At 34.7% G+C, this 14,424-nt stretch overlaps 1 protein-coding gene across 1 annotated transcript; it reads right to left on the bottom strand.

Moving 5' to 3' along the window:
- Nucleotides 1-6,467: 6,467 nt before the first annotated feature.
- Nucleotides 6,468-13,751, bottom strand: LOC116349634 (GA-binding protein subunit beta-1-like). The gene is made up of 7 exons (XM_031781170.1): nucleotides 13,602-13,751; nucleotides 13,040-13,207; nucleotides 12,142-12,240; nucleotides 11,972-12,070; nucleotides 7,249-7,347; nucleotides 7,138-7,185; nucleotides 6,468-6,650 (listed from the first exon to the last, which is right to left on the bottom strand). Exons 1-7 carry the CDS (start codon nucleotides 13,699-13,701, stop codon nucleotides 6,586-6,588), a joined length of 678 nt encoding a protein of 225 aa, XP_031637030.1. The 5' UTR covers nucleotides 13,702-13,751; the 3' UTR covers nucleotides 6,468-6,585.
- Nucleotides 13,752-14,424: the final 673 nt, after the last annotated feature.

Raw genomic sequence — 14,424 nt, 5'->3', positions numbered from 1 at the left:
ACCGTTGCGAGCCGCAGTTCACTTTTTTCATAACGTAATGAGTGAATTCCATGAGATTTGTTGACGTTGATCTTTTTTTCATGAATGCTGCTGTGGAATGATTTTGCCTCATGAATTTTTTGTTTACTTAAACTTCGAATAAGTTACCCACTGCTGATAAATTGTCAAAAGTGCTGCGTCAAATTAACAAAAAATCTAGGGGGTGACCACGCTTTTTTTATCCCGAAAATTTATCTTTATTCTTAAAATCTCATTAAAATACGTAAAATCTGACAATATCTCAAAGTATTCAAATAAAACAAAGCTCAAATTCGAAAACATTTTTGAGCTTAATATAATTAATACAAGCAATATTTACTCAATTCTATTTATTAGGCAGAATATTTTTTAACGATTTTTAATTTACATCTGACGTTAATGGTTGACTATTAAAAGTATTTTTGTAAAATAATACAAATATTCTGTATCTTTATACTTTCAACGCAATTAAAAAAACTCAATGAAATGCAGTCATTCGACAATAAAAACAATGACTTCATTAACTTATTTTTATTTGTATCGTAAAATATTGGAAGTATAAATTAAAACGTAAGGATTCGTATCTAACTTCATATCTATCACACATGCAATTGTTTGGACAGTGATAGCTGTTGTATCTTAAAGAGCGTCAAAAAATCTACTAAATTCGATCTGTCATGTGAAAACAATTCTGCACACACAAGTTTTTTATTGCGATTAAAATGTCGAATTATGTTCCAACAAAACAGCATTTGCGGGAAGCAATGCTTTTGTACTTTAATCAAAAGAAAAGTGCTGCTGAATGTAATCGTTTGTTGTCGAAAACATATCCCAAATATTCAATTTCAATAAGTGTATGTGAAAAATGGTTTAGAAGATTCAGAAGTGGTGATTTTGACACGGAAGACAAAGAGCGTCCAGGCCAGCCAAAAAAATTTGAAGATGAAGAATTGGAATTGTTACTCGATGAAGATCCATGCCAAACGCAAGAAGAACTCGCTAAATCATTGAGAGTTACTCAAGCAACCATTTCACAACGTTTAAAAGCATTAGGGTTCATCCAGCCGGTGTATATTTGTATGAGATTGGAGACTTTTTTTTGCGAATCTCGCTAATGAGCGCCATCTGATTTTAGTGTGAATTAGATGCAAAAACTGAATTTAATTCTGTAGCATTGAAATGAAAAAGTGAAAAAACAACAACAATAGCACGGCCACACAGAGCTGTACATCTATGCGTGCTGATGCATACATACACATATACGCTTTCTTCATTCTTTCATTCCATTGCTATACGTATCTCACTGGTCAACAGATCTATGTAGCCATGTTACTGTTGTTGTTTTTTTTCTCTTTTTCGATTCAATTCATTGTAACTAAATTGAGTTCAACTATGGAATACAAGATGGCACAGATGAGGGGAATTCGCATTTTGTCTCTTCATAGGCTTAGCCGGTTGGGTTCATCCAAAAATTTGGAAACTGGTTGCCGCACGATGTTGAAAGGCGTTTTACCATCTGTGAAATGCTGCTCGCAAGACAAAAAAGCAAGTCATTTTTGGATCGAATTGTTACGGGCGATGAAAAGTGGATCCACTACGATAACCCAAAGCGAAAAAAATCATACGTTCGACGCGGCGAACCAGGACCATCGCAAGCAAAGGAAGATATTCATGGTTTCAAGGTAATGCTCTGTGTTTGATGGGATCAAAAGGGTATCGTGTATTATGAGCTGCTGGAACCGGGTGAAACAGTCAGAGGAGATCGCAATCGACTACAACTGATGCGATTGAAGCGAGCATTGGACAAAGATCGGAAAGAATGGAGGGGAAAACACAACCGGTTAATTCTTCAACATGACAATGCTCGGCCACATATTGCAAATGTCGTCAAATAATACTTGTCGACAATAGGATGGGAAGTTCTACCCCACCCGCCGTATTCACCAGACATTGCTCCTTCTGATTACTACTTGTTTCGAACGATGTAAAACGAATTGGCAGGCAAACGCTTCACTTCTTCGGAGGAAATCGCAAATTGGGTCGGTTCGTGATTTCGTTCAAAACAAGAACCATTCTTTTGGCACAGAATCCATGAATTGCCTGGAAAATGGGAAAAAGTAGTGGCTAGCGATGGACAATACTTTGAATAAAAAAATATGTACCATCCTCTTAAAATAAATGCCCAATTTCAGTGAAAAATCCTTACGTTTTAATTTATACTTCCAATACGTACATTATATTGAGATATTTTTAGCCAGATATTGTCATAGACCAAGATCCACTCTAACAAGTACCTTTTTTTTGCTTTATGTCAGAAAATTATATTGAACTATGCAGCTAGACATACACTAAACAAATAATTTTACGTTTATTACTTCAGCCACCCCATTCGCGAAATCTGCACTATTATTCGCGGATATAAAACACATTAACTATTGAAGCGAGCCGCATGTTTGATTTTCTGGATAATATTTTGTCAGTACTCAAATATTCTGCATGCAAATCCGCATTGTTTACAAAATCTGCACGAATAAATTATGTAAAAAAAACTATCAACTTTTTTTGTCAGCTTTGTGTCTGAAATTTTAACCATCGATTATTTATCATAATATAACACTAAATTATAAAAATCTGCACTTGAATACACATATTAACAGGGTGAGCCAGTGAGAAATAGGGTCCAAAATTTTAGATTCATGTTTTGGTTTTTATTCTTCCACCCTTTGCACGGACCACCAAACGCAAACGTCGAAAAAACTATTTACGAGCGGCACGCACCATTTCGATTGGAATATCGTTCCAAATTTTGATGATTTTCTTTTTGAATGAAACCAAAGTTGATCCAAAGAATCCAATGGATTTAGGTCTGGAGACGATGGCGGCCACCGGCCACTCATCTTTATCCGTGCCGAAATTATGCCCAAACTGTCACACTGCTTGCGCCACGACGGAATTCAATGTAATCTACACTAAGTTGCCGCCAAATAGTGAAAAGACTTTTGCTCAGTTGCAACCAACGGACTGGAACTCCATAGTTGTCCGTAGTGTCGCTAGCAGTGCTAAAGTTTTGCATTTTATACAGTCTCTTATGGGGCATAATTTCGGTGTGTCTTTATCAATAAAATCAGGCACATTTTCTCTTAACCACTGTTGCACTTTGTTTGCTCGATGGGCCGGTGCGCAATCTTGCTGAAACACCCACGGTTCATCACCAAACACAGCTTCGGCATGTGGCAACATGTTTTTGCGCAATATTTCTTCTTCATACACAGCTGCGTTAATTTTAACGCCTTTTTCAACGAAAACAAGGGGACTTTTGTGGCCGGCCGAAACGGCGCCCCAAACCATGACACTCGACATTTTGAAATCGTTCAATGACTAAATCACCTTCAGGAATTTCCTCAATTGTTGCTGCATAAATACGATCATTTTGCGCATTGAGACTTGGCTGCAAAAGGAACAACTTCTCGTCTGAAAAAACAATATCTGAGGTTGCGTGTCGGCGTACAAGATCTTTGCATTTTCGCTTTCTGTCTTGCTTATTTTTGATTGTCAGACCATGTTTTCGGGATTTTTTTAATGGTTTCACTCCCAAATCTTCTTTCAACACTCGTCTCATTGAAGTGCGACTGATATTGTGCTCACCAGCCAAGATTCTAGCGCTTCTTTTGTTGTTCCGACGAACTCTTTCTCGTACCTTTTTGATCAGATCTTTTGTTCGCACAGATCTTTTTTTGCCTGGTTTTCGCTTCAAATCGACTGTTCCACGTTCCTTGTATCGTTTTATGGTGCGATGAATAAATAACAAATTGATATTGTCGGCCTGAAGCTTCCGAAAAATATCAACTTGTCGCAAACCTTTTTTATGCAAATTCAAAACGAGTTGACGTTTCACATCCATTGCTGTTGCAAAGTAAACAAGAACTGCGCAATAATGTGCATCATCACAGTGCATAGCCAAAACATGAATAAACATAACGGTAAACAAAAGAGTGATTGGAAAGTATTGTAGTTGTGGGCTACGTAGTTACGAAAAAAATATCAGTTTCACTGGCCCACCCTGTATTGTTTTCTGCATAAACAAAATTACCTGTCTGTATAAATTAAATATATCGATAGGAGAGTATGTTTTTGTTCAGCCTTAACTTTATTACTCTGAATAACATACTCTCCCATTTTTCAGACACTTTTTTTGTTGCTCCAATGTCCGTTTTCACTACTTTTCGTTTTCTCTTCTTTATTTGTTCTTGAATTTTTTTTCTTATTGTGTGACCTTTTTGCTTTGTTAATTTACTGTTCTATTTTTGTATATTTTAATGATTTTCTATTTGATTGTGTTTTTTGTGTGTTTGTTTTGTTTTTATGTGATTTGAACTTTACCTTTTTTTGCACTTCGTTGTGTGTTTTATTTTAATCAGATATCAACTTTTTCTGATTTTACTGATTTTTTTTATTTATTCTCATATTTTATTTAATCAGGCATCAACTCTTTCTGATACTACTGATTTTTTTAAAGATCTTTTTGATATCGCTTTATGAATGCTTTATGAACGTTTTATGATCGTCGTTTTTTTATTTAATTTTCGCTTTATGACCGCCTTTTTTGTCGTCAGCCCCAATGTAAACGAAGTGAAACTCAATGGTTCCAAAATAAGACTGATTCACTTTATTAAATTCAATTAAGATGTGTTACAATTAATATGCTATTTGAATGTATACAATGCAATAAACGAATGTGTACAATAATATCTAATGTGCAGTATAATAATTAATTCTTGGTGTCGAATCGACATCACAATGTATGTGATATTCATGCGGCAACCATATGAGTATGCGTAGGCGGTATAGAGAGCCGTTCCGTCTACATACTCAAGAAAATGGCCAAACTTGGAATTGGTAAACAGATGCTCGAATGACAATGGTCATTTTTAAAAGATCGCACTCAAATCACAAGAGTTGGTAATAGCTTTTCAAATGAAATACCCGTAACATCAGGTATTATACAGGGAGGACACCAATCACCAACCTGTTTCGCCACATTTATTAATGACCTTCTAGAAGAAATCAAAACAGTAACAGTCGCAAACTTCGCTGATGGCACCAAGTTATATACACATATAGGTGGGAACATTTTCAGCATAATTTTGCGGCCACTTGGAAAAACATGTATTACGGTCCCCAGATTTAAGATATAAAAGAATTTTTAACTTGCTATTTGATATAAGACAGCGACTTGAAAATAAAACGGGTCCATTTTACTGGGAAATCATAAAAAATTGCAGTTATCTGATCACTGTGAAAACTTGTGAATCATATTTTCTGTCCAAAATACATAATATCACCAAGTTTGATGAAATTTCAATAGAAAATAACTTATATTTTAAATAAGAGTACCGCCCATACAACATTTTCGATTTTTTTGTTAGTGATCTCTCTTTGTCTCTCTCTGTCATTAGCACACCCTTAAATGATCGGCTTAAGACCGAATTTGTATAATTTAAAATCGAAAAAATGATATTTTGGAACTGTTTTTTGCTTTCAAGTTGAGTTCTTTATAATGAAAATAATTTTAAAGAGAAAGAAGACAATGTATTCATTGTAGAATAGGGTAAGCCACCTGTGTTGGCAATCAATTACAATCGTCTAAAGTTATGCAACATACAAGAAGTGCAACTGCCGTTGAGGAATGTAATAAAAGAAATTATTGAAATGTTATTCATTTGAAATTTCTGATAACGATGATAAGACACAATTCATTATAAAGTCATACAAAGTTGAATAAAAAGAATATTGATCAAATTACAATTTTCAATTGAAACTCATTTAAATGATAATTGTCAAGTGAATTAAGTGGAACGGTTGTTTCTTTAAAAAACTTTTCGTTGAGAAAACATGTCCAAAATATAAAGTCTCGTATGAATGGGTAAGGATAATCATGACCTCCAAACATTCTTTAAAAAAATACCAATACAAGACGGTGAATTCTATGGAACTTCTACGGAATTTCAACGGAACTTCCACGGAACTTCCACGGAATTTCAACGGATCTTTTGTGGAACTTCTACGAAAATGGAACGGAAACTCCGCGGAAACGGAACGGAACGGAAAGAGTGGGAGTAATGTCAGTCACCCGACATTTCATAGAAATAATAATAATAATAATACACCGCCAAGAACTGGCTGTCTTTATTTAGTCATAGTAATAAGTGTTGGCAGGGAAAAGGTATGGATCATTGATCGGAATCGGTCTCACTTTGTGTGTATGATTTGAATCACCGAAAAAAAAATAATTAACATAAAAATCACAAAAATGTTGGCCACATTTAAAAAAGCTGGACCTTTTTATCGAGCTAACTTATAACGTATATGCACAACTTAATTTGATTATTGTTATGAAATATGATATGCTAATTTAAAATCAAGAGACTACAATTGAAACAACCTTCTCGCTTGGTCGACAATTACTAACTGGTTTGTTTTATTGAAAATCAGTTTGTTTTATCCTGATGGATTAAACATCCATTCACAACAATTATGAAATTGAAATCTAACTCTATAATACTCAATTCAAAAAATTCCAAGCAAAAGTCGAGTAATTGACCACAATCCATTGTCGTTCTGATCTTTATTACCTAAAAATGAAAGAATTTTCAAAGAAATTGTGATTATCAATTAATAACTAACTGTACGTGGTTTGGTAAAACTCGTCTGATTGAATAAATTACTGAATTTTTGGCTCAACAGCGAGCAAGTTTACAAATGATCGCAAAATTGCGTAGGGGGTCCCTGAAAAAATACCTTTTCCCTGGAGGTTCCCTCACGATCACAAAGTTTGTAGGAAATGGATGAAAATCGATTTTTTTTGCTCTTCACTTTTTTGACGAAAAAACCTTGGCAAATCGAAAAAAAATTCTCGGCCAAAAAAAAGTGAAGAGCAAAAAAAGGCACTAATTTCCAAAATTGTTGAGGGTTCCTCAAAATATTTTAAGAGGGAGGGTAACTCTAGGAAACAGACACAATTTTTACTCATATGACAAATCAATGCACACAAATATTTTTTTACGCCTTCCATAGATTAGTTGTCTTTACTTCAAATTAAAATAAAACTGTAATAATTACCATTCAATTCAGCTTCAATTCTCAAGACTTCAGCAGCTTCATTCTCACCTGGAATAAAAATGGAATTAATTTCATTATGAGATGTTTGAAAGTGTGAACAATTAAATATACCATATTCGATTGCTACAGCAATTGGAGTTTCTCCTTTGTCATTATAAACGAATACATTTGCTCCATTTTTGATTAGCAATTGGATTTCTTTCACGTTGCCTGAAACGAGATTTAATTGATGTTTAAACTTTATGGAAAGAGAATTTGAGCCGTCGAAAATCTCTTTTAGAGTCAAGCATACATGGACAAGGGGGGGGGGGAAGTTTACTCAATTTTCTTTCGGGTATCGAATATATGATTGTACCAAAGAGATTGATATTTCTAGGGTAATTTTAGGGCGCTCTATCGATTTGCATCACTAATTTTTTCATCCAACCCCCTTCCTCCTTTTTGGGGGGCTATGTTTATTTTTTAAACCCCAAAATATATATAGACTTCCATTTCAGTGTCAAGATGTAAAACACCACATGAAACTTCACATCTACCTAGGGTACTTTTCAGCCCTTTATCGGTTGGCACCATTGGTTTTGACCCTTCTCGTACCCCTCCCCCTTAGGGGGTGTTCTAGTTTGAAACTTCGGACCCATATTTAAGGTCTTTGGAGTGGAAAAACACTCATGACCCTTCACCCATACCCGGGGTATTTTTCAGTGCTCTATCGATTGGCATCATTGGTTTTGACCCCCCCTCGTATCCCTCCTCACTTTGTGGGGCTACCTATTTTTCTTACCCCCCCAATTATTTGTAGACTCCCATTTGAGGGTCAAGGACACGAAAACCCCCCCATACTCAAGATATTCTTTGATGCCCGATCGATTGGCATCATTAGTTTTGACCCCCCAACACCCCTTACCCCCTTTTGGTTCCTATACACCGACCCCGATTTAAGGTCATTGGGGGTGAAATACCCCCGGGGTGTGTTCTTACACCCAAGGTAGTTTTCAGTGCTCTATCGATTTGCATCATTAGTTTTTTGACCCAAACCCGTTATTCTTAAGACAGTGTCAATCCCTCGATTGGAATTATCCGCAGCTGAATTGTTATCAAGATTGACGAAAAGTGTTATGGAATCAATGGAGTGGCCAAAAGCGGAATATGTATTATGGGTCGATTCAAGTCCAGTATATTATTGGATGAAAAAGATTCCACGGGAATTAAAAACATACGTGGGAAATCGTGTGGCATCCATTCAGGAAAATACGGACATAAAATGCTGGCGCCACATCGATGGCAAGGAGAACCCAGCGGATTTACTCACTAGAGGAGTAGCAGCAGAGGACTTAATTAATAATTCATTGTGGTTACATGGTCCGGAATGGATTCTGGGGCCAGAAAATACATGGCCTAAAAGCATACATGGGCAAGGGGGGGGGAAAACTTTACTCAATTTCAGTTTGGGTATCGAATATATGATTGTAGCAAAGAGATTGACATTTCTATGGTAATTTTGGGGCGCGCTATCGATTTGCATCACTAATTTTTTCATCCGACCCCCCCTTCCCCCTTTTTGGGGGGGCTATGTTTATTTTTTTGGCCCCAAAATATATACAGACTTCCATTTCAGTGTCAAGATGTAAAACACCACATGAAACTTCACCCCTACCTAGGGTACTTTTCAGTCCTCTATCGATTGGCACCATTGGTTTTGACCCCCTCTCGTTACCCTCCCCCCTAGGGGGGTGCTCCGGTTTGACTCTTCGGACCCATATTTAAGGTCTTTGGAGTGGAAAAACACCCATGACCCTTCACCCATACCCGGGGTATTTTTCAGTGCTCTATCGATTGGCATCATTGGTTTTGACCCTCCGACCGACCCCTCCTCACTTTGTGGGGCTACCCATTTTTCTTACCCCCCAAATATTTATAGATTCCCATTTGAATGCCAAGGGCATGAAAAACACCCCCTCAATACCCTCCCAAACTTAAGGTATTTTTTGATGCCCGATCGATTGGCATCATTAGTTTTGACCCCCCAACAACCCCTTACCCCCCTTTTGGTTCCTATACACCGACCCCGATTTAAGGTCATTGGGGGTGAAATACCCCCGGGGTGTGTTCTTACACCCAAGGAAGTTTTCAGTGCTCTATCGATTGGCATCATAGGTTTTTTGACCCAAACCCCTTATTCCCTATATACACCCCCGTCTATCTATACCCAAACTGGTTCTTGATCCCAATTTAATGCTCGGACCAAAAAATTATGCACAATAATGCACTATAATGTTGTTCATAATGATGAGAGAAACTTTTTGGGTCACCTGCCCTCCAAGTCCTCCCACCCCCCAGGGGGTTCGGGGGTCAAAAACCCCCAAGGTGTGATTTTTTTTACCTGAAACCCCGAAATGCGGACTCAGCGTGCCAAAATACCTTAGAGTTGATATTTTTTTCATCTACTATTATGTCTAGCCCCAGCAGAGTTTGAAATAATGATTAGTTTTTTCAATTCATTTATTTGAAAATCAATTACCATTAGTTAATGTAAATTGAAATTTTCAATTTATTTTTTTTCAATTCATTAAATTGAATTTTCAATTACCATTTACATTCAAATTGAGAAATGAATTGAAATTAATTTCAATTGCGTGAAGTTGCAGAGATTCTAGTTGGCTCGCATATTACTACTCTCGATTGTTTTCAATTTTTTACCATCAATTCATTTATAATAACATTTTGAATGTAAATTAAAATGTATATATATTTAAAATTTAATATTAATATACAAATTAAAAAAATTAAAATTTGAAACTGTTTTCATTGCTGCGATTTCTTTTAAACTTATTGACACAGCAACCGTTATTGTTGAATGTGCGCATTCAAATATTAACCTCACTTTTGACATTAGCTATGCACAAATGCCGCATAAGGCATCAATCTCTGCAACTTCACGCAATTGAAATAAATTTCAATTCATTTATCAATTTGAATGTAAATGGTAATTGAAAATTCAATTCAATGAATTGAAAAAAATAAATTGAAAATTTCAATTTACATTAACTAATGGTAATTATAATTGAATGAATTGGCATTGAAAAATTCGAAACACTGAGCCCCAGTGACCTCCATTTGGGGTCAAATCCTACAAAGTCGATTTTTCAGTTTTTCGGTCCGGAATTTTGCACCAAAATGTATGACCAACTATAGCTAATTTTATGCGCACATTTCATTTTTGCCATTGGGCACCCCCTCCCATCACTCCCATGGGGGGTCTCAATACAAAATTTACGAAAGTTTTAAAAAGTACCCCCAAAATAGTAATAAGGGGGGTTTAGAGAGAATACAATGCTTGATGCCCAAAGGTAGTTTTTCACAAGGAATCCGAATATGCAAGTAGTTTTGGGTTTGGATAGGGTTTGGCCCTTATTTTGGGGTACTTTTTGAAAGGATCGAGTACTATCTGTCAAAATATTTCCCCCTATGCCAAGCGAAATTAATTCGATATACGGCGCTGATGTAAATGTCACTCTGTCATTTCACAATAATACATTTTTTGGCTTGACAATATATAAGCTCTTCATTTAAAATGCATACACATTCATAATTATTGAATCGTTGAAAAAAATATGTCATAAAATATTTTTCTAACATTTTTCATTAAAAAACTTATTAAAAAATTTTTTTTATAAAAAAATTAATTTGTTTATAAATTACAATAATTTCAACAAAAAATGTTTCATCGATTAAATAAGAATCCAATGTAAATAGTAATGACAATGCGACACCTACCGTGAAAATGCAAAAAGAAACTTAGTTGGTCTCCATTGTAGCATTTTGGTCCGCCATGACAGCATCTTCGTTTTACTTGACCAATCACAGAGAAGCAAAACGAAGATGCTGTTATGGCGGACCAAAATGTTACAATTCCAAATAAGTTTCCTTTTCTATTTTAACGGTGGGTGTCGCATTGGTATTACTTTTTACATTAGATTCTTGTTCAATCTATGAAAAAAAATTGAAATTATTGTTATTTTTAAACAAATAAATTTAAAATATAGAGAATTTTTGTGATAAACGTAAGAAGAATATTTTATGATATGTTTCTTTTTTTTACTCGACCGTTCAAAAATTATGCATGTTGAATGAAGAGCTTATATATTGTCAAGCCAAAAAATGTATCATTGTGGAATGACATAGAGTGACATTTACATCAGCGCCGTATATCGGATTAATTTCGCTTAGCAAAGGGGAAACGTCATACTCGCTCCTTTTCGTAAATTTTGTATGGAGACCCCCATGGGGGTGATGGGAGGGGGTGCCCTTTTTGGTGCAAAATTCCGGACCGAAAAACTAAAAAATCGACTTTGTAGGATTTGACCCCAAATGGAGGGCACTGGGGCTAGACACAATAGTAGATGAAAAAAATAATAATTCTAATAATAAATATCAAAATACTTTTGGCATACTCAATATAAAGGTGTCACACATCATTTAAAGATCAAAATAATTGTAAGGTATTTTGGCACGCTGATTCCGAATTTCGGGGTTTCAGGTAAAAAAAAATCACACCTTGACTCAGTCAAGTAAATAATAATAGGAATTCTTCAAATTTGGTATCTATAGTAAGAGAAAAAAGAAATCCGTTACAAAACATTAAGCATTTTTATCAAAAGTAACAAAAGATATCACCTTTGAAGTATTTCTAGAATACCATAATGATAGATTGGCTCAATTTTCTATCATTTGAAGTATTTTTCGTAGTAAAATTCCAATATTTTACCATATTTCGTTTACTTTTTTTTTACTAAAAATATATCTTTTTAATGGGAATAATTAGAAGAAGAGTCACCCCATCGAGCGGCGTAGTGAAGCGCTGTCCTTTTTTTGATATCTATAGCATTTACATTTGCTCCATGTTCTATAAGACACTTAATTACTTCTGCATGACCTAAAAAGTACGAAAATTGATATGACGTCAAATAAGATCATTTTTTTAAATCTATAAATGAATGAAGTAACCCCAGCGTGCAGCATAGTGCAGAGGAGAACGTTTCAGACTATCTTCAGAATTTACACTCAATCCACGTTCGATTAGACATTTAATTGCATCGATGAGGCCTACATAAATCGAAAATTGATGAAATTAAATGTAAATACTTCGGGAGAAAACTTTTGTTACACAAAAATGACAAATGTTACACAAAAGTGACAAATTTTACACACGCGTGTGACAAATGTTACACAAAAATGACAAATATTACACAAAAATGACAAATGTTACACAAAAGTGACAAATGTTACACAAAGTATCAAATTAGCAAAATAGATGAAATGGTTGGATTGGTGTGTAAAATGCAAATAACGATTTTTTCAAAAAAAAAATATTTTTACATTTTTGAGTTTGGATTTAATTTAACTTAACTAAATAACTTTAAACTCAAAACATACGAGAGTAGTAAAATAATATGTGAACTGGACCATTTTAATTGCGACAACAGCATCCGCCATTTTTATTTTTCATTAGTTCGATTGATTCGTATGCAGTGCGACGAATTTTCTAGAAAATATTTTTTTTTCTTTTCTTCATTTCGTTGTGTTAAATTGCCAGGGATATATCAATGAAATTCAATCCAAACTTGAAAATCTATCGAAACATTTACTTTATTTTTTCCTCTCCTTCATTTCGTTGCTTAAAATTGAAATTAAAATAAAAATTGGAATCCAAACTCAAATATTTTTTTTTTTTTTTGAAAAAATCGGTATTTGCATTTTACACACCAATCCAACCATTTCATCTATTTTGCTAATTTGATACTTTGGTTAACATTTGTCACTTTTGTGTAACATTTGTCATTTTTGAGTAACGTTTGCCGGCTGCCTAAATACTTCTTCTAAATACGAAAATGTTTAGAATTACCATATTGTGCTGTGTAATGGAGCGGATTCTTCACCATCAGCTCACCATCAGCAGTTGCATTGTTTGCATGTATTATTAGACATTTAGCAGTTACAATTCTCTTCAAAAATACCTCAGGATTGTTTATTTCTATTTGTTCGCTCAGAAATTTGATTCCGTATAAATTTCCTATTATGTACGAAAAGTTTATTAAACTTTATTGAAAAAATCACTTTGGTATCATTTTTTTTCGATTTAAATCATTTAGATTGTTATTATTTGACAAATTTTGTCATTTCTTGACATTTTTGGTGCTGAAAATGTTAGAAATTCTTTTTATTTGAATTTCTTAAGGAGTAATGATTCGATCAAATTTATCGTTGCCATTTGATGTGGATTTTGAAAACGACAAAACGATATCGACTTTCGCAAATAAAAATATACACGCGAAACCCCTTCGACACCTTTTAATACTTCAACACAAAAAACTACAAAATATTTACAGAAAATCAATAAAAAAAAACGAAAAATATGTCCAAATTAATAATTTTTTTCGACACCTTTAAATAACATTGAGGATTACCTGTAAAATCGATATCAGGCTGCCGATTTAAATTAATGGGTTCGGCTTTCACTGCGGCACACACAAAAAATGAAACAAGTAAACAATTCATTTTAACCATCCAAATGGAAAAATTGAATACAAACACCGCATAAAACACTTCACGAAGAAAAAAATATGCATAAAATATTCTATATTGTTAAAAAAACGCGTCTGTTCGCCATTGCGTTTAAGAAACAAATAATTTTCTTACATATGCATTTTGTAATGTTTCGATGGTTCTCGAAAAAATGAGACAACTGTTGACACAAAACATCCTGCTGGTTGACCCGGATGAAATGGAGAACGAAAAAAATACAATCTATATGTATTAAGATTACACTATCGTGTCGTTATGTTCATTTTGGTAATTCTTCGAAATTTGAATGGTTTTGTCTTTGCATCACAATCTGCCGTCTTATCACTTTCATGGGCTACTATACGTGAACAACATTAGACACAAGTGCGGCAAACATCAATCAACGATACACCAAAATGGTGATACGTAGGTTGCTCCATATTTTTTTTTAAAATGGTACTTATAGTGTTGCCCGATGTAAACCATTGTCATATTCGTAAAGTTTGATGTTTTGGTATGTATTCGTGCCCTGAACCTTTTGTCGTACGAACGCTATTTGTATTGTTTACAGTGACTGGTAAACTGCGACTCAACAAAAAAATGAATTTTACACGTGAAGATTTTCGTAAAATGATTTACTACGATTTTCGAAGTAAATTATCTCAACAACAGTGTTTCAATCGACTTCATTTGGCCTTTGGCAATGAAGCACCAACCCTTCAGACA

Source organism: Contarinia nasturtii, unplaced genomic scaffold (assembly GCF_009176525.2).
Source record: "Contarinia nasturtii isolate CC-2019 unplaced genomic scaffold, AAFC_CNas_1.1 Cnas_scaffold_2994, whole genome shotgun sequence".
In the NCBI taxonomy this organism is placed as follows: Eukaryota; Metazoa; Arthropoda; class Insecta; order Diptera; family Cecidomyiidae; genus Contarinia; species Contarinia nasturtii.
The sequence above is the reverse complement of the archived record's forward strand: the minus strand, read 5'-3'. Positions and strand labels throughout refer to the sequence as shown.